This window comes from Oryzias latipes, chromosome 7 (genome assembly GCF_002234675.1).
Source record: "Oryzias latipes chromosome 7, ASM223467v1".
Taxonomy (NCBI): Eukaryota; Metazoa; Chordata; class Actinopteri; order Beloniformes; family Adrianichthyidae; genus Oryzias; species Oryzias latipes.
This window is the reverse complement of record NC_019865.2, coordinates 11408756-11436684: the sequence shown is the minus strand read 5'-3', so window position 1 is coordinate 11436684 and position 27929 is coordinate 11408756. Positions and strand designations below refer to the sequence as shown.

The window sequence follows — 27929 nt, the reverse complement described above, 5'->3', positions numbered from 1 at the left end:
GCCAAAAAATGCAAAATAAAGCTCCACTTTAGGGAGAAATTTGTTTAGCAAAATACAGGAACAAGAACAAACATTTTATCTTTAAGGGAAACCATAATAAAAGAATAGATAACAATAATAGACCGTAACTACCGTAACACACTGATGCTTATTTAGCTTCATAAAACATAGGAGGACTGGTTATGTGTATAATTGTTCGACATATGAGCAGTTACACACATTACCATAGCAGAAAGAACAAGCTAACAAGTCAACTGAACTCTTTATATCAGTTCAAATAATTAAATCTGTGAATTCTTCATCATCTGTGTCGCTTTAGAACAATTCTGTTAAGCCTGGCATAATGCTACATTCACACCTGGCTCGGAAATGCTCACTCGAGCGACCCCTTTCATGAAAAGTCTATGTAAAGGCACGTCTACGTGTTTCTGGCTTACGGGTTCAAAACCTCCGTGTTAACATGTCACTATAAAGTCGGTTTTTGGGCTCTACATACAAAAAGCGCAGCAATTGAGCACACGTTAAAATTTAAACCTCTTAAATTTTGACCAATCAGGTACTGGGATTTTGTAGGGACATGTAGGTAGCTTCTTTTTCAAAACACAGACGTGCCAACCTGTTGGAAATCAAACGTGGAGGAGAAATGAAGAGTTGTAGTTTGTACAGGGAGCTACAAACAACAGGAATTTGACAACACCAAGTCTTTCAGATTTCGGAATAGATCTGTGAAAGAAAGAGCCTGGAGCAAGATTCACAAGATTTGCAGCGCATCAACATTTTGCACCAAGCCTCTTCTAGGTGCACCTGGTAACGATACAATATTCAATCTGGTAGCGATGGGACAGTGTGAACACCATATGCTAAAACCACGTTCAAGGATGTCCGTTAAGCACGTTCTTGAATGCACCATGCATGCTTGATGTGTAGCATCTGACTGAGCAGTCCTTTGTTGCTGTCAGTATTTATTGTTATTTATTAATTTATTTTTTCAAATTACATACAAGTCGCACCCGTGGCAAGACTATCCAAAATTGTGACTAATACTTTATTTAAAAATAACTTTATTAAAAATAAGAAAAAAAGGGGAAAACCCAAGCAGGATGAAAATGCCTAATCATTTTGCTGCCAAAAAATAAATGAACTAACTCCTTCATTTCAAAGGAATAAACTGCATTTAGACCACCTTTGTTCAGTGATGTTTTTCTGACTATGAATGCCAAAGCTTTGTACTTCTCATTTCCAAACAGACCACAAGCAAATAAAAATCCCCATTTATCCTCAACTCAGTAAAGTCTCACACATATTCTAAGCTGCAGAACTTTGCAGAGCTTTCCTTTGTTTTTCTGCTCCCTGCCCCCACCACCAGACTCTCCGTCCTCTTCGGCCCATGCCCAAGCATCCATGCCCCGAGTACGCTCGCTGGAGCACAAGGCTTTGCAAGACAGAGGCCCATTCAAGAGGCTGCCCCCAGATGCTTACCAAACAGTCCTCCAGGCTACAGCAGGGAGCAGAGGGAACCGAGAGGGGAGATAGGAATCTGATAGCCCGTCATTAACAGCCCAAATAAATGAAAGAAAAGTCTCACACTAAACCACTGCTCTCACCCTCATAGTTTATTGTTGGAAACGTTTCTGTTTTGTCTCCTGTGGGGTTTTATAGACATGTTTCAACTGAGATGGAAAGGTTTTGCTGCAGCTAAACTTTCTAATGTGTAGCATCCTGTTATTCACAGGGAAACCCCAAGTGAGAAATTATGTGTGTGGAGGCCCCTCAATGTACCTCAGAAAAAGGATGTGGAACCTGTCTACACTAAAAATGATGTCCTAACATAAAGGAATTTAGGAGACAAAAATGGAAATATGATCATTGATAGATATGTACAAATACATAAATAAATTGTGTTACAGTTGTAAATATTAATGAATATAAATGTAAATTGTGTGGGAATGCATTTGATTCTAAGATGTAACCCTTGTGCTATCCTAGGCACTTTAGCATTGGGAGTTGGGTCATCTAGACCCACTAGACAGTGCTCTGAACCTTTTTTCTTCAACGGTTTGTGATCTTCACTGGTGTCAATGGATTACATAAAATCTTTCCACCTTTATCCACCTTTGTCATGGTAGGGAGAACACGTCAATGTGAGGGTGGGGTCAGATAAGATAGCACAAGGGTTAAAAGAAACCAAATGACATTTTATAGATGAGAATGAGTGTCGGATGTTTCCATGTGTACATTTACCAATACGTGTAAATATGTAACTGATTGTGCACTCGTTAAAGAGGGAACAGGACTATAACAGATAGTGAGTGTGGTAATAACTTTGGTCGAGGGCCCAGCAGTCTTTACTTCCTCTCAATCCCGATGAGATATTTGTTGTAATTTTAAATTTTGCCCTACATTTCCTTTTAAAGTATGTCTGAAATAAAGTACTATCATTAAACTCTTTGTTATATAAAATTTAATGTCAGAATGAATTTTCTTTTCATTATCTTACTTGGCATATACAGTAAAACATAACAGGAAAGGCTTCTTAAAATTAATAAATATATAAATTAAATTATATTCTTTGCCAAATATATTTTCTCTTTATGGCCTGGAAGTGTCACAGTGGAAAGAGATCAATGAAATATTAATACAGCAATCAGCATCAAGAAGCAGCATAGGAGGGATGGAAGCGAAACCCTCTGATCCCTCAACTAGATACCTCAGTTTGTCTCGTATCCCTTTTTTTTATTGAATGTACAAAGATTTGTATTCAAAGCAGTAGAAGCATGCAGGGAATGCAAGTTTATCTACAAATTGAACACATTCCCTAGGAAAACTAATCTCTGTGCCTTACCAGCATGCAAGAGATGAGATGATCACATTTGCTTTTTCAAAAAAGTCCTCAACTCATTTTTTCATCAAATATATGATTTACCATAGTTCATGTTCTATACAAACCAGGACTCATTGCAAATGCACAAACATAAAATGGCACAGTTGGAAAGGGAGGACCCAAAATGATTTCGATTGTACCAAAAACAAGTGAGTCTGCATTTTTTTTTAATTAAAAGCTCACTCTCATGTTGCGTTTTAAAATCTAAGGAGCTAAATTAAGCCTTGTTAAAATGCCAGTTTGTTAAAATATAACATTTTAAAAATGTAAATCCTGCCCTGGAGAAGGTCAAGAAGGGTCACTGTTGAGCTGACGGGGGCTCTTCAGCATGAAAGAGCAGGAAATTTGATTGAATCTTTAGTCGAGCCTGACATCTGGTGGTCAATGCTTACAAGTTCAAGTAAAACATCTCTGAAGACCAATCCACAACAAAAATGTGATTATATTTATCTGCTCAAACAGTTTTACAGTGTTTGGGTTTCTTTATCTTCTTGCCTTTGTTGGACGTTTACATATAAAATCTGACCTCAAAAATGGAAAATTCATTATTTAGAGTCAACAGGGAAATGTGAACTTAGGGAACATCCACTCTGGGTATGAAAACATTGTTAATTGTAATACTGTAAACACATTAATTCTGACTTTTGAGAATTATAGCAATAATTTTATTAACTCATCCAGTGTCAAAAGCTCATTTTATCGTCATAAAACTAGGAAAGGTTCTCACTGGCAAACAGATAGAGACAAGCATTGATGTTCATTCACACCAGCAGGCAGGTCTGATCTTTCAGAGCATGAGCATGTTAGGGAGAAATGTGAAAAACGTGAACTTCTGCTTTAGTATCATTTGTTTCAGACCACAACCCGGAAGAGGATGGATGGATGGATGGATGGATGGATGGATGGATTTATTTCAGAAGCACAACAAAGCCAGAGAAATGTATTTCTTCAATTTCAATGTGGAAAAAGTCACAGAAAACAAAGTGTATTGATGACAAAACAAGTTTAAGGTCATATTATGATTCTTTTTGTCTAAAAAAAAAGAGCTTACATTTAACATTCAGCCCAGCTGTTACACATTTCTCAGGATCAATGGCAACTAGACACCACAAATATTTTGAAACGCAGGCTGTCATTCTGTAAGGTTTCAACCCTAAACAGTCCAAACACTGGCGGAAGAGTTACAGAATCTTAATTACAGTCTTCCAATTTTGTTTTTATCTGCTTTCACTTCACCTTTACCATCTGGTAATTTAATAATAGTAAAAAGCTACTATTCAATTAATTGCAGAAATAGAAAAAAAGATAATAGAATAGTAAAAATTGGTTTGAGCTCAGCAACTAGTTTTTATGTGAAAAGAAAATGTAGGTTTTATGGTACAGATTAAGCAAATTAAAACACACTTAATTTTGATGGGATATTTATTCTTTTTTATTTAAAAGCTTTATTTCAAGCAATCAAGTAAAAATAATACACAAAAACAATATAATCAGTGGTTATACATTCATACACTGCTGTATTAAACTTTGGATAATTAGAAATAAAATTAATTATTGCTTGAAAGGGAGTGGAAGGGAGTGAATTTATATAATCCCACCCCGTTCTACCGTAACTATTTTATTACAAGATTTATCATTATCCGGTTCCTAACTTTTAATCAGACAGAATTAAGAATCCTCAGGTATCAATAAAGCACATGACAAAGATGAATTACTGAATCATTATGTAAAAATAGACATGACTATTTTAGAAATCAACATAACAATTGCAGATCAGTTACCTAAAATATTGGCAGATTATATTCATTAGAAAAATCATGTACATAATTAAAAAATAATACTATATCAGTACAAATTGAAAGCGTTTGTAAAACAAAGTTCCTTGGAGTCATTATTGACTATCTACTTAGTTGGAAACAATGTTGAATAGTTGAATATATAATAATAAAAAAATCTAATCTGTTATCAGGATAATCCACAAAACCAAAGGGAGGTAAAACATTCCTGCACTTTTTATATTCAACCTTATTTCTACCACATTTCCAACATTGTAGTGGAATATGGGAAAATATATGAAAAACACAATCGATGCAGTCTTTAAAATTAAAATAAGAGTATTAAAAAATGTATAAAGTTGGTTTTCGTGACCTACAAATGCACCATTTAAAGAACTCAGCTCCATTAAAATTTGTCGAGTTATTTCTCTTCCTTTTCAATGCTGCCCAACTCTAATGGCTCAGGAGACAGAGGACGCTGGACAACTCCACTCATTTTAACTTTTTTTTATTTTCAACAAAGAATGGATGAGAGCTTGATAACCTTGAAATAAAACAGAAAATAATTAAACAGATATCATAAATGTTTGTCAGAATTGTACTGTTATTTTAAATTTTTGCAAATATTGTGCCATTTAACTATTTCACTTGTTGAATAATGTTCCCACAAATATCAGACTATAAATGAAATTGAAATAAACATACCAATGGCGTCACCGAAGTCATCCAAGCATTGAAATGTTTGTTGCTCAGCTCACCATGAATGCCAGACAAATCCCCCACCTGCACACTGTCACCTATTTAAATACCTCTTCCCATCTACCTGCCTGGTAGATTAGGATTCACGTTTTCCTTATACTGCCCCCTGCAGCTATGGAGTTGATCCTACCTGGAACAATCCTCCAAATCAATGTTCAGGAGCAAAATAAAGAAAATAGACAATAGGGCAGAATACACATTATTAACACCTCCCACTTGACCTCCTAGTTATTAAACTCAAAGGAGGTCACAACTATCTCAGGTCCTGGTTACAAACTTTTTCTGCTCTTCAACAGGAAGCAACACTATCACCCGTCTAACATCTCTATGCAAGACTGTAGCAGGGAAAGACGCTTTTCTGGATGCATTTGACAGCTGGTTTGAAACTGTCTGCTTATGCGGGGCTGGATAGCTAGGGAAGGTTTTCACAATTACATCTCTTACAATTCCCTTTTCATCGGCATTAACCTTGATTACTCTGCACAACTTATACTGACTCCTGCATTTTGGTCAGCAAGCCAAATCACATCTCCAACACTCACAATTCGATGCTGGTTCAATTGTGGATACTGTGCGTGTAAGAATGCTGGGATTTTTATTCTGCGCCTTTAAAAGTAGTTAGCCCTCAGATCACACCAATTTTTTTAAAAGAAAGGAGGAAGATTAGAACGTGAGAGGTATTTTTAGATTTGATTCATGCAGAGCAAGAACAAATGTAAATTGGAGATGTCCTTCTGTTTTTAGAACAAAACTTTGGAATTGTTTTGTTGAAGATCTAAAATTAGTTAATACTGTAAAAAAAATTGGATTACTGTTAAAATATCAAAATACTGGCCAATACTAGTGAAATTTATTTATGTATTAGTGAACGTGTATGCATGAAATTGCATGTGTAAATATATCATTTATCTATGCACATGTGTACATTATATACAGTTCACATGTATGTATGTAAGTTTTTATTATTTTATTTTTTCATTTTAACCTGCTATGAGATTTATTTAGGCTCTTTGCACCTGCTGATCTGACCAGGAACTGTTCTGCACACAGAAAAATATTCTAGTATTCTGTCAAACAGACACATTTTAGCATGAATGGGGAAGTAATGGCACAATAATGCCACACATGCCTGCAAAAATTGTATTTGGAAGACAAAATTTATTTTGTTGCAGCGTCCTAATCAAAATCTAAACTTCAGGCCTTTTGAAATTGTGTTCTTGCCAGACAAATGTTAACCTAAGAACAGAAAATTCAATAGAAAAAAAAAATGAAAATGAACGTGATGTTTTCCACATGATGTGATGTCACAGAAAATGACAGTCTAAATCTTCTGAGTAGTGGTGACGTTCAGAAGTTTTCCAACTCTTTGAAATTCGGTAAAAGGTAAGTCACCTTTCGTCACTGAAAGACAAGCATTTTCAGAAGTGAGTAACAGTTTAAGAGTCACAGTTTTGGCATCAGAATGACGACTCCTCACACCTGCTGCTGTCTGAGTAAGTGTGAGGGGGCTCCTACCTTTGACTTTTGAAGAGAATAACGACCAGTCCGGCTCACACCGCTGCAGTAATGAGAGAAAGGGTCATCAGCTGCAGGAGCTAACCTGTGTCAGAGGAGGTCCCTGCTGTCTTTATAAAGACTCAGAGAAAAGCATTTTCTGCAGATTTTTCCACTCACAGCTCATCTCAGGGTGTCATTTTAAAGTGTTTGGAGACTTGATACACTGCATGTGCACCAGAACTGCCAACAGCGGAGAGAGGGGTTAAGTTTTCCACAGGTACGTTCAATATTTAATCCCAGACTTTTGTTTGACTTCTTCATTTGAAATGACAGATTAAATGTTGTCTTCATGGTCTTGTGACTAGGTGATCTGAAGATGAAGATGATCATGTGGTGTACACTGCTTCTATTTCTTTGTTCAAGCACAAAAGAGATGGTTTTGGATCAAACCCAGCCGTCCAGGTATTGTTCTTTTTCATTCATTTTTTAAATAAAATTATTTAATTTTCTGCATGACGGAGCAGAGAAGAAATAAAAAACTTCCGTGAAACTCCCTTCTTCCTATCTAGTTTTATTAGTGGATTTTTTTTCTTAATCTGTAATAAATAATAGTTTGATTGTCATTTCATGTGGTGTTGAACAATGTGCTCAGCATTTAAAGCTGTTCAACTATTCACTGCTAAACACAGCTTTCTCCTTTAGGGGTCTGAGAGTAGAGATGAAAAACAAACAAAACATCTTCCGGAACCTCAAAAGACACACAGACGGGATGTTCACCAGTGACTTGACCAACTATCTTGATAAAATGAAAGCTAAAAATTTTGTGGAGTGGCTGGCCGCTATCAAACAGCAAGAGTAAGCACAGAAAGAAATGTTGTACTTAATCCAAAAAGAGGCTGGAATGGAGGACTAAAAAGTTGAAGTTACATTTTCATTTTTTCACTTTTTTTTTTATTTTACAGATGCCAGGAGAAAGGAATCGAAACTGCAGAGAATGTATAACGATGATTCAACTAACATGATTTTCCCCCAAAATCCACATGTTTAACTTTCAATTGAATATGGAATTGTTTTAAATGTGGGAATAATTTGTTTTGGAGGTCGCTACTATAATCACCATAATTTGACCTTTAAGCAAACACACACAATGGTAATGCAATAAAATGAAAGTTTTTTTTGCTTGTTTGTTATATCTTCTTTCCTTAATGTTGAAATAAATGATTATTTGCACTGAAAAGGATCACCTTTAAATATCATTTTATTGTCATTTCTCTTGCTGTGGCACAGATTTTTGTATGCAATAAAAAAATTTATTGAAACATGTGCTGTGAATGTATAATTCGGACCACATGTGGGCGCTGTTGCTTTGCTTATTCTAGTGATACACAATGAGTAATACATTATTTGAAGACGTAAAGCAGATTATGGGTGAAAATATGATTTGTTTGTTTTAAAATATAATTTGAAGTCCAAATTAAAATTCAATGTTTGAAATTGACCCTCAGAGAGAAGGTTATATCGTTTGTTTGTTTGTTAAAGAGTCTGTGCATTTGGGATTTCTGGATTATTTTTCATTTTGAAAAGAAAGCTAAAAAAACAACAAACAAGAAGAAGGACTGAAAGCTATTAAGCCTCTGACTATGATGGAGAACTACCTTGCTCTCCCTCCTCTGTCACTCTCTGGGGAAAGAAAGGAAACAGTGGAGGAAGGAAACAAACAGTAAACACTAAAAACTCCCAGAATTCAAGAGGGCTGAACAGATAGTTGACTCCCCATCCTTGTGGCTACAATTTCAGCTTATTTTTGTTTTTACAAGGCTGTTGAAAAACAGAACAGAAAGAAATTGATAGTAAAATATAGAAAAAGGTAGAATGGAGATCGATTGTAGAGAAATATTGGAGAACTATGCATGTTTTTTCTCGAATCTGCTTGTTTTGGCCTAAATAAGTCAGATAAATTGCCTCATAGTGGCTCTAAATGTTATCCTCATAGAAACAACATGCTAAGTGGCAGCTCATTTCAGGGAGGAGGGAGGAGGTGGTGGAGAAAAGCTCACAGAGGAGGAGGAGATTGACAGGCGTGTGTAGGTGTGGCACTTTAAAATTTCATTTCTGCACGCTGGATGTATTTTTAGTTCATGTCTTTGTTTTGTTATTTTCGTGTTGAATTCTACTTCCGTTCAGCGACGTCCCGCTGAAGCCCCACCCAGAGTTCTCTGAGTTGTTCCCAGGATGGTCGCCCTTCTGCTTCCTCCTCCAGCACCAAGGACAGCTCCTCTGCGCGGGGATCAGCGCTGCTCCCGGGGTTCGATCCCGCAGCGACACAAATACGGCTTCTTTCTGCACCCGTAAAAGACACAGGCACCCAACTCACCGAGGCTGGTGGCCAAACTGGGAGTATGCTGCTGACTCAGCCTCGACTGCTGCATTAATTTATCTGCACTGCAGTGCTCAAATACCCCCCCTCCCTCCCTGTCTGAACTCCCTTTCTCTCTTCCTCAAAGACAACCACTGCAATCCCACACAAACATCCTGCTTTTACATTCGAGACAGAGGCTCCATAATCTAGAAGGAGTGCCCATATGTGTGGAAAAACCATAACAGGGAGTTTTAGGGGGGTGGGGGTTATAAGGATATTAAAGGAGAAAGACACTGAGGGGTGCGGGGGCTGGACTCAGAGCTGAAGCGTCCACGTGATTTCTGGGAGATACAAGCCAGGAAAACCGTTTATTTTAAGGTCACAATAAAAGAATGAAAAACATGAGAATGAAATACAAACTGCACTATAGCTGTGTTTGTCTGAAATCATCATCCATTCTTCTCAAAATATGTATTTCACTTGAAGACAAACTCCAGTTAAAGTAGTGTTTTTGTTGTTTTTTAACCTTTTTTTGTTGCATTTTTAACATGGATATTTATAAACAAAATTACAGCTTAAACTACATCTCTGAGTATTTCTCTATTCAAATCATTGTGAATGAGGAAAAAGCGAAAAAATGCCGTTTGAAAATGCTTGGAGTTGTTACAGACACCTACAATCAGCAGGCCACAGGCTTCCTTTTCCGCTCCATTCTGATGCCATTTGCAGACAAACAAATCCATTTATATCTTCGTTTTCCTCATTTAATTACGCTGTAATCAGGCTCAAAGCAGCTGGGTAGCTCCCATATTGCTCGCCATTTTTGTTGCACCAGTAATGTTAAATTTGGGTTGAGAGGCTGGCCCAACCACCCCCAACTCAGAAGCGAAGCTCTGCTGAACTCCTGCAGCTCTGCAGAGACTATGCCCAAGAAAACAGTATAATAGTAATAAAAGACCACAGGGAACAATTTGAAAATACATCAAAAAATGAGTGGAGTGAAACTTTTGAAATTATTTGTTTCCTATTGTGTTACATTTGGGAAACTGGTTGCATCTTTCCTAAAAACCGTCCAGACAGCCGGGTCCTCTGCACACATAATGAGAAGCACTAACTTCATAGTGGGCCTCTAATCGTGGTATCTTTTAGTGCACATGGACTGGATAGAGTAATGATGGAGCCACACACTCTCATGCCTGTGAGCAGAATTACACTCAGAGCTCTTAACAAATTAAATAAGTCCACTACATTTGAAAGTCTTCCTTTCAAAACCACTCTGCTCCATTTCACAGGATGTTTTCTGAATCCAGCACCACAGAAAGCAAAGAAAACACTTTTATTTTGGCTTCATTTAGAAACATAAAACGGCACACAGGTTGTAACTGGAAGGCTGCTTTATTAGTAATAAAAATTTTCGTGCTCAAATGAAGACAATCTTTCATGTATTCTAAACCAAGAGTCCAAGTGGTTGTGCAACACACCATCATATTGTACTGTATATCCCCTTTCATCGCATGTGTCAAATGATAGCGGTTTGAAAAGCAATTTTTTAAATTTTAGCAAAGAAAAAAAAAACGGACATGATAAAACATGCTTTTCAAAAAAAGGAAAAAAGTTTGCATTAATTATACAAAAATAAATTTCAGATGGAAACAGAAATTTTGCAGAAATCAAATTAAAATATAAAAGGCAAGCTGCTATTTCACAAGCCAAGTGGGTGGCACACAAAGCACTAAGAACAGTACAGTTTTGAGCTAGCTGTTTTTTCTGTCAACATCACACACGGTTGAGTACTAAAATGAAGTTGGGTGTCTGGACAATCCATCAGCAGTATTTCTAAAACGACATCCCTGATAAATTTTGTTCTTCACCATGAATCCCCGCCCTCTGCGGTCCAAAAACAGGGTTTTTATTATTCAGCATGGAGATTGACATCCAAATTTCCAGGAAAAGGAGGAAAAAAGGCACATGCCATTGAGTGGATCACTAGAAAAAAAAAACATTCAAGAAAAGATTTGTGAGGATGACAACATGATTGAATGTGAGCTGAGCTGTAATGGCACTGATGTGTGGATATGGGGGTTGGGAGTCCCTGGGGCAGGTATCATTTGGATGGAGCGGTGAGCCACACCAGCTGACATTCTTCTGGAAGAGGTCACCAGTCGGGATGGTGGGCAGTGTACAGAGTCGCTTTGCGTTTGTGACTTGTGGGTGTGTCCTGCATACTCGGGAGGTGAGTAAAATGATAGTTTGGTGAGAGATGTGCTGGTAACTTTGTCCTTTCAGTCATGATCAGGCTACATCCAGTAACATTGCAAATGAGCTATTTCCAAACATAGAAGAGTGCTGGAAACAACCAGTATTAGACATCCACTGAACGTGTTGCACATAAATCAAAAGTGACAGTGTTCTTCTGCTTTACGTATATACATATTGACATATATGTATACATGTATATATCTTTTGTATTATATAATATCTATATTTCATTCAGTTTTCGTCAACAAAGTGAAAAGTGTCTCAAAAAATCCAAAAAGTAACGAATGTGACAAAGGGAATCGCTGGAAGCCATTCTATAATATTGTTATAGTTCATCTGTTGATTATTGGTAGCAACATTTTTAAAATTCCATATTTACAAAAAAAACACAACAAAGCATGCTGATCAAATAAAACAATATAATACAATATTTATAGAATCTCTCAAAAAGTTCATTCTTTTTCAGCGATTGTGCCATTTACATCATAGCCTGCACTGTACATTTATGTGAGTTTTTTTCCCTTTTTTTATTTTTTATGTTTTTGGTTGTTTTTTTTCAAGTGAATGTTATATTTCTAAAATGCGTCATCCAAAATGAAAAATGAGTCAGTTAGAAGAAGACAGGAATCATTCCTCTGGTGGTTCTGGTCAGGAATGTGTTTTGGTTTCAGGTGCAGCAACCAAACTGATTCAGAGGCCTCATACTGTAAACAGAACTCAGTCTTAGTTCAGGGGGTTCTGGTACAGGCAGTGTTAAACACACCAAATGGCAGAAGAGGTGTGACGATGGACGCCAAATTTATCTGTGGTCATCCAGTAATAACAGGCCCGTCCCTACTGCAGGGATCTTTTTTTTTTTATATAAATGGCAGAACATCTAGAGTGGCAGTTGTGTCTCATTAATCACTTGTCAAAGACTCGGTTTGTTTTTCTATTTATGAAAAAAAGAACTTTTTGCAGCTAATTTTTAATAACATATAGCTGCTTTAATGTGAGGTCTGCTGATGATTTTTTTCGGCAGGTGTTAGCTTTTTGAACCACAATCTGAAGCTTTTTTTTATACATAAAGGAGGTGATAACACTTGGAAGCCTGCAAGTGTGTGAAGGATGGTGCAAACCTGGGTCCATGATCACACAGTGTTTAAGAGGTCCCACAAAAGCACACAGATACACCGACGACAATGGGACTTTCAGCACTCTGACTCAGACCAAAGCACTGTTCGTAATCGTTTCTATTTTTGTCATTATGGCAGTTTGACAGAATCCCAAAGAGAAGGCTTCTGTTGATGTATTGGTCCACATTTGTTTCTTTTCTCCAAGAAAAAAACAGACAGAAGCCATGTGGCTACACTCTAAACCAGCCTTTCTGTCATTCCACCTTCACTTCATGCGAGGTACAATAAGGCATGTCCTTGTGGTAGTTCTCTGCTAACTCTGCTGAATGACATGCGTCAGTCTCACTGATCATGAACCTTTTTTAAATTGTTGCATCACCAAGACATCGGTGAAGGAGTTAAGAGATTCTTCTCTAAATTAACGGCCTAAGGTACTAAATCTTGGGGAAATCATAAAAATACAAAAAAAAAAAAAAATTTATGATATGACTTCAGTCTGTTTTTAAATGAAAAAAATCCCTTCCTTCACAAACACCAAGGAGGAAAACAGGGAACATTAGAGCCACATCTTTGTCCTATGTGCAGGAACTCCAGCAGGACCACTGAGCACATTGGACCCTTACCAGTACCAGATATGGATTCCTTGGCGTGAAAATATCTCCTGACCTTGTTGCTGAGACAGGGACCTCGAGTGCATAAGAAAACTGGCAGTCCCTAGTTTGGTTCAGGCGCACAGGCATGACCTTCCAAAACTGTGCACCCTCAACATGAGGATTTTACCCCTTTCACTTATTCTGGCACTCAGCACTCTTTCTATACTGCCGACGTTGAAGAGCAGCAAAAAAAAACAACGTGTTTTTAGTTAATCTGACTGTGATTGTGCATTTCAATATTTCCTTTCATCCAGTTTAATTATGCGCCGATTCAATAGACAAAATTCTAAAGGAACGAGATCAGTAAAAATATCAAATCCCTAATTTTTCCAAATATCATAATCCAAAATCTTTTTTTTTTTACGGTTCTGTAATTTCACCAGTGGACAGTCTCAAAACCTGTAGTCGAGCCACTGCAGTGGTCTGAGAATAAGTGTCTTGTGGATTATGATTAATCATGCATGATTCCTGATCACAACATGCCTTCATGCAAGTCATTTCTATGCATTTAACAAGCACAATAATTATTATTTATCAGGAACTCTGCCTGAGAAGTTTCCATCAGCCCAAATCAAAACATTGATTGATGACACATACCCCCTTCACCGTGAAAGCCCAAGTAGAAAATGTCTTTTTTTCTGGGGTAGTGTAGCAAAAACAAAAAGAATGACAGACTATAGTGACATGGGCTGAATGCTATCTTTTTTGCTGCTCAAATAATGTAACGATGCAGGTAAACTCTGCACAAACAGACAAGACCACTCTACAGTTCTGAGATTCTCCTTCCCTCTCTGGTTTGTTCCTCGTTGCTAAGCTTCATTAATGTTGGGTTCTTTCTTGCTGAAGGTGGTGAACGTTGATCTACAGACCATCATTTAGACTGCTAAGCCAGTTCTGTTGAGATCTGCGTGATCCAGCCCTGCAGCTCTTGCAAGATTGGCTGCAGGGTTCCACACGTGGTGATGGCAGGTACTTTACAATGGTCCAATCATATAGCAGTGTTTTCTGTGGCATTTGGTCCCCGAAAAGTGTGTGAACACACAGCAAGTCATGGTTTAGTATCGATTTCTCTTGGTTTCTATTAAGCAAACGTTTTTTTCAGTAAACTGACGCATTTAGTTGAACTGTCCTTGAGAAAATCGAAAAACACATAGCTTCCTTACTATTTTGAGTTTGAAAACGTTTTAGTGTGTTTGTTTGTTTTTTCCTCCAAATGAGTTTTCTACATTTGTTGGGTGCTTTCCCTCAGAGTCTCATCTCATGGTTTTGGAGTCACTGAATCCTAACATTTGGATTCCCACTCGTCTTTTTGGTTTTTGTCCTTCTCTTTCTTGGCCCACTCCTCTTTGCTTTTGTCCTGCTTCTCCTTGTCCGGTTTGGTCACACTGTCGTAGGATGGGAGAGATGCTGTGGACGGTGTGCTCTCCTTCTTGTCTTGGTTGGTCCCACCATTTTCCAGCATATTGTTAGATAAAATGTGGCGCTTAAAGATGATGCCACGCCTGATAAGGTGGGCACGGTAGGCATTCTGTATGATTTTGGCAGAGACATCCTCCTGTTTGCGCCGGAGGGTGGTGGTGATAGGTTCATACGACACTTTGGAGGGGTTTGCTGCCACAAAACGCTCTTCCATCTGGCCCCTCAGCATGTCCAACTCACCACTATCACCCAGCACACGCTTTGTGAAAGCGAACAGGATGTCCAGGCAGTGAATGCGATCACCACTCACCATGGGCATGTCCATGGCAATTAGTTCTATGGTGTTGGGCTTTGGCACACGAAGTGGGTGCTCCAAAGCATCAGCAAAGTCAGACAGCTTGGCAAATGTGATGAATTGAGAGGCAGTGGGGTCAAACTTCTCCCAGATCTCATAGAAAGTCTCAAAGTCATCCTCACTTAGTGGGTCAGCACTTTCCTCTGTGGCCACACTGAAGTTCTCCAAGATGATGGCAATGTACATGTTAACCACAATCAGGAAAGAAATGATGATATACATGACGAAAAAGAAGATTCCCACTGAAGGGTTCCCACAGTCACCCTTCACCGTAGTACCAGGGTTCTCCAGGTTGGGATCGCAGTCTGGCGGGTAGTTGAGGATTGGCAGCAGCAAACCGTCCCAGCCGGCCGACGTGGTGATCATGAACAGGATGATCATGCTGTTGCCAAAGGTCTCAAAGTTGTACATGTCATCAATACCTGCGCTATGCTTTACATAGCCGAAGTTAGACATCCCAAAGATGGAGAAGATGAACATGACCAGAAAGAGCAGCAGGCCAATGTTGAACAGAGCTGGCAGTGACATCATCAAGGCAAAGAGTAAAGTCCGGATGCCTTTGGCTCCTTTGATCAGACGAAGGATTCGGCCGATACGAGCCAATCGGATCACTCTGAACAGGGTTGGTGACACAAAGTACTTCTCAATTAGGTCAGCCAGAAACATGCCTATAGGAAGGAAGGACAGGATAACATGTATTTACTTGGCAGAGAAAACATGATCTAATCAATCGCTCCTTCTCCACTCACCAACAATGGAAAGGATCACCACCACCACATCAAATATGTTCCATCCATTGGTAAAGTAATAGTGCCGCAGAGCAAAGAGCTTCAGCAAAAACTCTGTAGTGAAGACGACGATAAAGATAAAGTTGACCCAGTAGAGGACATTTTCTGTTTCATCGGACTGGTCATCTGTTTCCACCATCATAGTGACCATGTTGAGGCAAATCAGGATCATAATGGAGATGTCAAAGACCTGCTGCGTCACAAAGTCAAACACCATTCCCTGAATCTTGTTCTGCAAGGTGAAAAATAAAACACATGGTGGAATAAAAAGTTATAGAGACCCTAATTTTCACAATAATATCCACACTTGGACGAAAGCAGTGAGTAGGACAAAAAGAAAAAGAGGACCTGTGGCCGTGGGATAGGTTTTTGTGGTTTTTTAGATCCAAGTTTTTTCATAGCGTTGTAGTACTTCTTCTGTTCCTCTGTCATGAAGATATCCTGACCACCAAAGTAAAGGGACAAAGACAAACCTGGTTACAATCCGCTTCAAAATATAAAAAGGATATGACAAAAATCTGCGTGTGGGGGGGAAAGCGTAGGTCTCTTATCTTTTTCTTCTGCTGGTTGAAGTTGTCGATGATCACACCAATGAAGAGGTTTAGAGTAAAGAAGGACCCAAATATAATAAAGACCACAAAGTAGATATACATGTAGATGTTGATTTCATATTTGGGTTGCTGTTCCACCTTAAAGGAAGGAAATATATGCATAATTAAAGTTTGATTTAACAAAAGTAATTTCAAGAAATCTTTTTGCATGGATGTAAATGTACTTTTCACACCCTTGTCAATTGGCAGGCTTAGTTTGTCAATAAGAAAACACCGGAGCTCACCGAGATAATTGGGACTAATGACTGAAATATATATTATACTAATTCAAAGCAATTTGCTTAATCCAAGGCGAATAAGATGTGTATATCAAAATAATCATTTTCTCTCAAAGGCCATTTCTTGTAATCTGACACAAAGAGACACAGTTAGTATTTCAATAAAGTAGTCTAAATACCCCTCTGGAATCCACTGCAGCATACATGATGTCCATCCAGCCTTTGAAGGTGGCCTTTCAAAAGAAACATACATTTATGAAAACATTTACACACATTTATAAAGCAATAGAGAGAAAAAGCTGTAACAAGTTTTATCCTCAGAGTAGTCAAACCGAAATTGATGAATGTCCTGAGATGCAACTGGTGCATGGAAAGGAATAAGTGTGTATGAAAGAAATATGGACAAGCACATTTACACAAAAAATCAACACACAGAATGCATTTGCTATACAGCTGTGAAAGCAAAAAACAAATGACATTAACAAAAAGCCCAAGAAAAAGGACATTTAAGAGTAAAAAAGAAACGTTATGCAGAGTAAAATAAGAGAAGAGAATGAGTTAGAGAGAAACAGGACACAAAGGAGGAGTGACTCTCTCACCACTTGCAAAAGAGCAAGGTAGCCGGCGCCCACATTGTCAAAGTTGATCTTGACGTTCCTCCACCTGATATCAGTGTTGTTTTCTTCCATGACTCCAATACATTGTGACTTGTTGTTGACTATCTCAATATCCAGGTATTCCTCTGACGTATCATTGAAACAGTACCCGTACTTGCCCGCAAACATGTTGACCCCCATGATGCTGAAAATCAGCCAAAAGATGAGGCAAACCAGCAACACATTCATAATGGAAGGGATGGCACCAACCAAGGCGTTGACTACCACCTAGACCAGACCAGGAGAGAGAGGATATAAGATGTGTGAGAACCACAAAAAAACACCTGTTCACCCCACCCCCCCCTCCCCTCAGATAAGACACTGCATACTGTTATGGCATTACACTTGACGCAGCCAAAATGACTATTTAGTGCAGCTAGCTTGAATAGCACTTTAAATAAACAAGTAAAAAGGTGCAAAGTGAAGTATGGGCAACTGAAGGCAAGGAGAGTTGCATCAGCCTGAGACTAATTAGAGCAGCAGTGAAGTGAATCTGAGATGTTCTTTGATCCATAGAAGAATGCAGCTGGAACTGCATTAGAGACACTCAGGCACACATTTTTATACACACAAAGGCAACACAGACAGGCAGTAACAAACTGCACCAATCTGCATAAAAGTGGACAGGGAATTGGTGAGGTCTAATGTCTAAATTGTATTTTTAAGGCATCTCTTGTGCCACATGGTCTTATAGTTTTAGTTCAATAATCTCTACACCACCCAAGTAAATCTGTTGTGAAACTCATGACGCATGTCCAAAGATGTTGTAAAATAAATCCTATATGTAAAGCACGAAATTGCATGTTTGTGTGAAGACAAACCGTCTGTGTGCCATTTAAGGCGCTATACAAATAATATGTATTATTATTATTTTACTGCATGTATTTATATGATTTCCTGTTGAATTATACATTCAACACAATGCCAATTGCTTTTTCTACTGTTTGTTTTGTAACTTCATTCACATGCACAATCAATCATATCACTTCCCAGTATACAACTGCTGCAGATCTTGAACAGCTAATCTTCAGATGGATTGTTCATATTTCCACATACAGTACAAAAACTTTAAGTTTATTCTGTATTATTAAATCAACTTCACTTTTCAAATTTTGTCATTCCCAATAATAGTTTTTACACATGAAAATTAACATTTTTTTTTCTTGGATATATACTAATTAACCTAAAATTAAAAGATTATTCTAGTGAAAAATAGATTTGCACTTATTATAACTCAAAGTATAGCCATCAATATATTTATACTGCAAAAAAAATGTTTGAACTGTAAACTGATACCTAATTAAGTGTTTGCCATAGCACTATGAAGTGTCAACTCAAACCACCCCAACTTAGACAATGAAAGTTTATAAAATTCCTCCTCTCCATTCACAGTTCAAGTTAAACAAAAAAATTCCCACATCCACCCAAAAGTCTTTTAATGCAATGCAACTTAGATTTACCTGCAGATCTATTAGCTCAGCACATAATGCGCCGCTCACTACAAGTGTTAGGCAAGCTGACCAGCAGACAGCTGAACATGCACGTCTTTGGCAGACTTGTTTTGTGGAGCCATATTCCCCCCTCATTACAAACAGGCAGGGATTCCAGAGCAGCATTCTCTCAGCATGTGCATGAACCTCACAGACCGTTAAACATAAAATCAATGTGTAAAACCTACAGAATAAAAAACAAAAAAGGAAAAAAGAAATATCCAAAAAGTACATTCAGATTTTTCACACTGATGCTAGTGCACTTGCTGAGAAAATGGCTCTTTCTCTGATCTGATGCACAATTTAACTGCTTTCAAAATTTCAAGTGTAAAGAAATAAACCATGCTGTCTAGAAAGCATTCTCGAAAAGAGGGAAAATGGCTTTCAAAAATGCATATAGTGCATTGGCAGTTTTAATACATGCGTGTTACATGATTTGTGCAATCTCAAGAAACCGCTCAAATCAATATATAAATAAATTGAGAAATTTGTGGATAGAGAGATAGCAGGCAGCAGAAGAGTTATAGTTTTTGTAAATAGTTGACATGACACCATTACCTGATTGGTATGTTAGGCCTAAATAAATCTACTGGGATTCTAAGGACTCACACACTTGGACAAAAGCTTTATAGAATGTATATTATTTAATACTACTGCTGAAATTCTTTTTCATATATCTCAGTTTTGCTTGGTCTGTCAGCAAAAAAGGAAAAGGCTGAAAATTGGTGCTGGCGTTTTTTTATTGGAACACACTAAAACTGAAGGTATAGGGATGCGCCATGAGAACAAAAATACTCTAAAAACATCAAAGCACAAACTCAGAACAGCCTTTAATGCTTGTCGACTTGGTCAGATTTAAGGTGCACAACTCTGAACAGGTAAGCAGAATTTGAACTATGCCACTTTAGTTCCTGCCCTTCTCAGCAAATGTAAACAACACGTTGTAATAATTCTGATGCCATCTCTCTTTTCATATATTTCTCCACTCATTTATTTATTGTTTTGACTTGATTTTACCATTTCAACTTAAAACAAAAATGATAGGCTAGTTAATGAACCTATGAATCGCATTTTTATAAAAAGAAAAAGAAAAATTAAAAACGGATACAGCAGTCTCAATTTTGTTCAAAAGGCATTACTGGGCCACCTTCACCTCTCTTACCCACAATTATAAAAGACAGAGCACACTGTTAACTAATTAAATGTGAAACTTTAAAATACAAATTATGGTCCTAGTCAGGTGACAAAATTAGACCACCTAAGATAAATGCCACTAGAAATATTAAAGTAGGTTAATGGATATTTGACGAACATTAAAAATGCAGAAGCAGTGTGTAAACTAAATTATTCCCTTTAGCAAAAAATTAAAGAGGGTAACAAGCAATGAGGTGTCTTCAAATAAATCTACTTGAAAGACATCACTAAGTCCGTCATATTTTGAGTCAAATTTTTGTAGTGTCAAGGTCAAGTGGCTCTGAACTCCAGACATGGGAGTGACATTTGCTTAAGTAACTTTTATTTTAAAATAGTATCCTTAGGGTAGTCATTTCTACTTTTACATGAGTAAATTCAGAATGAAGAACCAATTCTCTTGTTCAGCTATATTGGGTTACATTTGTCTAATCATTTTTATGTTTGTCTTATTTATTCTCCTTATTAGTGAAAGCCTTAGTGTTGTCAAAAAAAACTTTATCCTTGCATGATTCCATAGGTTTAGGCAATAAATCAGTTGCTACACACAAACTAGTGCTTATCACTTAAGTAATACCATCACCATTCAGTTAGTTTTTTTAAAATTTATTTAGATAACTAGTTTTTATTGTTCTAGATTAAAATTCATTTAATTATGCTTTAAATTGAGTATATTTTATGTCTATTCTACACACCTGTGCTCAAAACATAATGAAACACTGCAAAGCAGGGCTAAAAGGGTTAAGAGGAAATCCATGAACAACTACTAGAAGGCTGCAGTGTGGATTTACTGTGCCTACAATGCCTCACATTTACAACAAGAAAGAAACAAGTAAAAGATTCAGCTAGGTATTTTTATCAGGGTTTTGGATGTTATCTAATAAGTGAAAAAAAATTACATATGCACATTGCTCAAGTCTTTACAGGTTTCGTGTCTCTTTGGAATGAGTCTCAGGTGAAATCTTGAGTCTCTGTCTAATTGAGGCACAATTCAAGTTAAAACCAGGAGCTCTTGTTACCACTCAGTAAAATAGGAACTGTTCTGTTTTTTCTGTGTTCCAGAGGCAAATGTGAGATTTAAGCATAACAAAGTTGAGTGAAATTCATTTATAACAAAGAACAAAAGCAATCTAGAAAACCTTTGGTAGGCGAGTAATAAAACTAAGAGTTTTACAGTAACCTATTTGCAGGATAGACTTCTACCAGAACATTATGCTTCTGAAACCAAAGCTAAGTTGTCCCTAAACTGATCGTCTTGATGGCTCTTCATTCATCAACAAACAAAACAAAAACCAACAGATCATTTAAACTTAATCTTTGTGCATTAAATGATTACTGTGAGTTTAGTCATTTTAATCACGAGGCGCTTTGTTTTTATTGCACTACTTCTGCATTTAGTGAGAGTTTCGTGAAATAAAAATTTGCAAAGATTTTTCACCATAGCTTGTATTTCAGTCATTTTGAGACCTGATCAGGACCATTTTTAAAATATTGTTTTGTTCTTTTCCTGAACATCCTCTGCATTTCTAGAATGTGTACCTGCTTTTGTAAATGAATGGTTACATTCACCAGAACTTTTTCATGGCATTAATAGTCAATCTAGGCAAATGTGCCTAACTTACCAACCCCAAAAATGACAAAACAATAATTGAAAAAAATTCTAAACTTGAACATTTAAAGGAAACAAAAGTTGTGATCTCAGCCATAATACATATCCAGGGCCTAAAGACACTGATGTCTGCTCATGTGCAACAGCATCATATTTTAGTCACTGGATATCCAGCATGAATGAGATTTCCACTAAGCCAAATGGAAAAAATGTTATCTGGTACAAAGCAATCAGCCCTCTAGATGATGTTTTCAGTCATTCTGTCATTTTTGGGAAAAGAAAAAGGTTTTCTATAGCTGAGAGTTTGTGAGCTGCAGTGCTAGTCAAGCTACGGGCCACCACCCACCCAGAACTTCAAGTCAGTGCATTACATGGCCCACTGTTGTCTCCCACTTTTACCTTCTGCGGTAGATAAAAGGCAACAGAAAGCCGGGCCTGCTGTATGGGCGACAGTATGTGGTGCCATGACATGACAGCCGGAATGCTTTGTGTGAAATGGCAGCCTATTATATATTTGCTAAGCTTCTGCCTGCAGCCCTTAAAGGAAAGTAATCAAATCAGGGCCTGGGGGGGGGGGTTATGAAAATGTAAAAACATTTACAAAAAAAGTCTGCTTCCAGAATGAACTGATAGCAGATGAGTTGGTTTATTGGAATCCTTAGCCTGATCGTGACAAAAGCTTAACAAATACTTTAACCCAAAGCCACAACACTGCTATAGTGTGTGGTTATGCCTCAGTCCCTGATGCAGACAGATCCTGGACAAACAAGAGAGTGTGTTGACCCTTCAACGGTCCAGACCAGCTGAACAGAGTCGAGGTGAAGTGAGTAGTGGAGGGATAAGGGGATGTGAAGGTAAAGCAAAGAGAGGAAGGGTGGGAGGTGCACATTAATGCGCACGTGGGGCAGGGTGGGGGCAGTTTGGTGGAGAAGAGAATTTTGAATTTTAGGAGATCAGTTTAAGAGGATTAGAAAATGGGGGCAAGAGGTCAGAAGGATTAGAAAGAGAAAGAGACACAGGAAACTTGGGGTGACAACAACCAGGTGCAACCTAATGCTACCACAAGTCACAGAGGCAACCAATCAGATGTCCATAATTTAAGATGAGGAGGCTCAAGCAACCACAGTAACAGCGGCAGCAAATCATTTTGGCTCTCTTAATAGGATTTCGTCATGGTGGTTTGCTAACCGACCCGCCTGGAGAGTTTTGATGTGACCAACCATGCAGTGGTTTAGGTGTCCTGCAGTTCCCTGGTTCCTGCTGGTTGTTCTCAATGCCAGATGCATTGTGGGATGAGGTGAACTGGGGAGGGAGGAGGTTATGAGAACAGGGGGGGGGGGGCATGTGGAGGGGAGGGGGGGCTCTCATTGAAAGCAGTGGTTGATTGGACTGTTTTGAATGCTCTATGAAATGGCGTGTATAATTTGGTTAGCTTTGTCCAATTTCCCAATCACTTTAGCCAATCAAGAAGAAACCAATAAACTTGTTAACAGTTACTTTGTGATGAGGCAGCTTTGTAGTACATGTTTCTTTGTCTTTGATTAACATTTAATCAATTTGAAAGTGAACTTTAGTGTCTCTTTAAGAAATTCAATTGAAATGCTTGATACTCTGCCGGCAATGCAACTTTGATGTCACTTTTTTCCCAGTCTCCCAGCTGCATCATGACTTGTTCTTTAGTTCTAACAAAAGCATGGTACAGGTTTGCGCATGTAAAGATTTTTTTTGGGGGGAGGCTTTCACTTAATGACTTAAAATCAATCCCCCATTAACATTTTTTTTTTAGTTGTCTTTCTTTTCAAATCAGTTCTAGCATGCTTTAAAAACTGTTGAATGGGCATGCGGAAGGATCAGCTGCTTAGCTTTGGATCTTACCCTCATCCCTTCAAAACGTGACAAGGCTCTGAGGGGTCTCAAGGCCCTTAGTGTCCTGAGTGATTTAATGGGCCCTAGATCGGAGTAGCCCAGCGCATTAGCTACAAGGCTGACTATAGACACCTACACAAAAACAGAGAAGCAAAAGAGGTTCCAAACTGTTAGAGGTGAGAAGATTCACTACGGAAGAGAGACGGCCCTGGTATAGACGAAGAGTTGCTTGACATACACACATAAATCTTTGCATGTATATGCATGTATAATATTGCATTTATACATGTATATACACTGAGAGAGAAGGTCATTGTTTAGTATAGGTTTTATGTGCGTAGTATTTTTTAGTTGCAGTAGGTCAGAGGGATTGTTTGTCTGTTATTATGGGGCAGCTGACAAGACGTGAAAAGTCCATTGTACCTGCAAAAAAATTTGAGGTTGAGAAAAAGAGAGAATATAAAGACATGAGACCCAAAGAGAGAGTAAATTAGGCAGAAGAGAGTGCTACATGATTTAGATACATGTGAAAGGATTGGAAGAGCAAAGGAGGAGGATTTGGGTAGGAGGGAAGGAGATAGGTTATCCTGTGGAATCTGATAAAAACCCAACAGACTTGAGAGCCTTACCCTTGGCCCCTCTAACACTGTCTCTCCATGTCGCTCTTGGGCTGAAGCATAAAATCCCATATAATTTAAGACAGACAAACTAATGGAACCTAAGAGAAAGAATACAAGTAAACATGTGCAATTGTGTCATTTTGCCATTTCTTTGTCAGACATCAAAATCAACTTGTTACACAATGTTTAAGGTCAAGTAGGAGAGCCACAGTCACATGGACCACACACAAGAAAACAGGGATGAGGTTAAGGGCATTTAGTTATTGGCACTGGATGGCACTGAAAGGACAAAAAATACACAGAGTACAGTCAGGTTACACACGATTAACAATGGTTAACAATCACGGCACATAATCTGAAAAACTGGTGCAGCCCCTCATCATGTCCAGCAGCACCCAAAAATGTTATAACGGCAGCCAAGTAACACTCGACTGTAGGTTATTGTGGCGTGTCTTTCTTAAACTGTTATCTCAAGAACTTAGTTCTAAGTTTGTCTAATTTTTAAAACTATTACTTAAATTAGAAAGAAGTTAGCCAAGGTGACAAGGGTGTCAGTTCAAGGCTGTTTAGCTGATACAGGTTTCACACTACTGCACTGTTTACCATAAAGGAAATGGACAGTGGGCTGTGTGGTCAATAGGCCATACTGATGTTCTTTGAGGAATAGTCAAGGACTGTTTAAGCCTAATGAAATCTTTGTGAGATAACATTAAAAACTACACAGGAATGCATTTTGTTAAAGGAAAACACAAACAGCTAACGGGCTCAAATCTCAGGAAGGGAACACTCTGGATGGTGTTATGGACCTTTCTGTAATTTCCTTGGTCTGGATGCTGGAGGTACTGAAACAGGGGGAGTGCCAGTTTATTACAAATAAGGAAAATATCAACAATAAACACATGTGAAAGCACCTTCAACCAGCCACTGACATCAACTGGTCAAATTCACCGCAAAAGGTACACAACATCCAAAGCTTACCGAACCATGAAGGAAGGTCTGTACCAGGCAAAATCTTCATTTTGACTCATAAAAATGGAAAACGAATCACAAAGAATTCTGAAGCAGAAAAAAATACTGATTTGGAATCCGTTGTAAAATGATTGTCTAAATACTGGGCATGAGTCAGAGGATGTGTGGATATTTCACTGACTTTTGTTTCTTTACTCTTTGAAAGAGTTTCTCTGAAATTGTTAAACCTAATTCACTAACAAATTGGTTTCAATTTTTAAACACAGTAAAATAAAGATTTTGCCTTGATCTAAACTCAAATGTTTGGGGTAATTGTCACCTTTAGCCTGACCCTTTGGAGGGACCCCCTTTGGGGTGCCTGGCCTCTGCCCCCCGTAGGGCCAGGTAGCAGCCTCAGTGTGTCAACGTCCCTCTCACAGAGCTCTGCAACGCAAGGCCAATGACATCTGTGGCTGTGATCCCATGATGACGACAGCACAAGCCAAACAGAAAAAAAACAAACTAAAAACAAAGCAAAAAACACAACAAAACAATGACAATAATCTGAGAGGAAAAGAAAGATGAATGAAGTGTGAAGTCCTCAGACTTGATGCTTACCTAAACTAAACACTCCATCCTAAACTGAACTTCTTTTTTAACATGAAGGATTCTGAAGCATTTAAATACCCAGTATTTCACTGGTTTCTAAATACCTGGTTGATGTTGGAATGATGCTATTGCCCTAGCATGCTGCTTAAGTACTGAACTTTGCTTACTATCTCCTGACATGATAAACACATGATAAAATACAAACAAAGTTTTGTTTTGGAATTAAAGGAAACACAAATCAAGCAGAAAACAGAAAGACGCAGTGACAGGGAAATGAGGAGGAACAAACTCAGACGAGGTGTCACACTCAGAAAAATACAAGCCGGTCTAATGATGGTGCCCCCACCCCCAACCATTTTTTAATCCCACAATGCAGAACAGCGGAGGAACAGTCAGGCCAGAGCACAGCCCAGGCTCATTGAGGATCTTTAGTTTTAATGAAGGGGGAGAGCTAGTGAAGACCAAACTTACCACAGGCTGCCTGTCACCCACCATCATTACATCTCAGCACACTGTTACCACATTCCTCGGGTTACATTTCCAACACTTTCAAGATGGCAATGATGAAGGAGGGGTAAAGAGGGACGGAGGGATATCAGTCATTATAATGTGCTCACAGCTTGGGAGGCAGGTTTGCCAGCACTGCCCCAAGTGTTCGGCTAGACAGCACATCAACAGGTAGGAATTCTGCAGTTGCAATAACCATGATCAGAACAGTATGGGATTAATATATTCATATAGAAATATTCAAATTCAAGTTGCAAGGATGCTGTACTGCTAGAAATGTATTAACATTGGCAATGATTCTGCATTTAAGAGTTATTTTAACAAGAAAAAGTCACTAAACTCTGTGTTTAGTATCTTTTGAATGCTATAAAAGCAATATTGAGGAAGGAGGAGCTTAAACTGAACCAACATGGGGTCTTCTAGCCATTGATAGGAAGGGGTCCACTCACAGACATTGGCTGAGGTGTTGCACACTGCGGAGAAGTGGTTAGTTTCAAGAGAAGGTCAGAAATCAGGGAATGTCTTATCCTATTCACTGGAGCCAGTCAGTGCATATATGAAGGTGATGTTGATCCAGTGTTTGGAAGATCTTTTAGGTCTATATGAGTCAAGCAAAATCAAAGGCTCTGAAAATGTATACATTTTAAAGTTTCTTTTTACTTATATGTATTTGGACAGAGTCCCAACAGTTGTCTCAGTCCCATCTCTGTCGGCCGGTGTTGAAGTAAAATAATACTAATGTTTTCACATGACACAGCCTGTGCCATGTGAGGCAGTAAGAGAGTAAGATAAGACATCCTTGTTCTGGACTTTCCGTCTTGACTGACCCAAGGAGCAGAACAGTACAGTACACAGAAAGAGAGGACAGAGGAACATATCAAACATTTTACAGGTTGGATCCACAGGCAGAAACACATCTGGTACAAATTATTGTTCTGAGTATTTCATCAGTATGGTACGTTAACCAATAACTTTGTCCTATATGGCTTTAAATGCTCTGGGTTCAGTTTTGAATAATGTAATACCATTTTATCTTAAATAAATTGAAATCTAAAAGTGGAGAAACAGAAACAATCCGTTTCCAAGCATCTGATGGTACTTTAGGAACTGTTGCTAAATATAGTTGCATTAGGTGACAAAGATATGCAAGGACTTGATATGAACAGAGAGTAATACATCTTGTAATGATAACAGCCCTTGGAGTTCAGTAAATAAAACAAAAGCTCTGTTTTAAAGATCAAACCTTCTCACCTAATGCAACCCATTATTTATATATCCTGACTTTTAAATCCTTAACACATCCAATAGACAACATGTAAAGAAAACTCAAATATAGAATTAAAAAATTCATGAAAACATAGCTTGGAGGTTTATACTTTATAATGAAGTAAACAATTATTCAAATTGCTGTTGGAGCAGGATGTGTTGAGGACTACATAACTACTCTAGTTCTTTACATGTGGAACAAACAAGAGCTTGACTTACATCCACAATGAAGAAGTCCAGCCAACACCAGGCGTTGGTGAAGTACTTGACAAAACCATACGCAACCCACTTCAGCAACATCTCCAGGATAAAGATGTAGGTGAAGACCCTGTCAGCATACTCCAAAATGATTTTAATGGTCTTCCTCTGCTCAACATACACATCTTCAAAAGCCTGCGGAGGGACAAAGCACAGGCCATTTACAAAAAGCGAGCAAATTCCACAAAGCAATTTATGATCCCACAAATTAAATCACACT

At 38.2% G+C, this 27929-nt stretch overlaps 1 protein-coding gene and 1 long non-coding RNA gene across 6 annotated transcripts in view; one reads left to right on the top strand and one right to left on the bottom strand.

The window, feature by feature from the left end:
- Positions 1-7283: 7283 nt before the first annotated feature.
- On the top strand, positions 7284-8967 carry LOC110015303. The gene is made up of 3 exons (XR_002873481.1): positions 7284-7374; positions 7615-7767; positions 7875-8967. It is a non-coding gene; the product is annotated as an uncharacterized LOC110015303 (long non-coding RNA).
- Positions 8968-10647: 1680 nt separating this feature from the next.
- LOC101168288 (sodium channel protein type 8 subunit alpha) overlaps positions 10648-27929 on the bottom strand; it is a 45094-nt gene continuing 27812 nt past the window's right edge. For all 5 annotated transcript variants that reach the window (XM_023956567.1, XM_023956569.1, XM_023956565.1 and 2 more), the window contains exons 20-27: positions 27671-27844; positions 23511-23633; positions 17289-17573; positions 16869-16922; positions 16412-16549; positions 16209-16313; positions 15822-16092; positions 10648-15740 (exon numbers count right to left, since the gene is read on the bottom strand). In XM_023956567.1, the coding sequence (XP_023812335.1) occupies positions 14581-15740; positions 15822-16092; positions 16209-16313; positions 16412-16549; positions 16869-16922; positions 17289-17573; positions 23511-23633; positions 27671-27844 (2310 nt within the window). In that variant the 3' untranslated portion in view covers positions 10648-14580. The remainder of the gene's footprint in view (positions 15741-15821; positions 16093-16208; positions 16314-16411; positions 16550-16868; positions 16923-17288; positions 17574-23510; positions 23634-27670; positions 27845-27929) is intronic.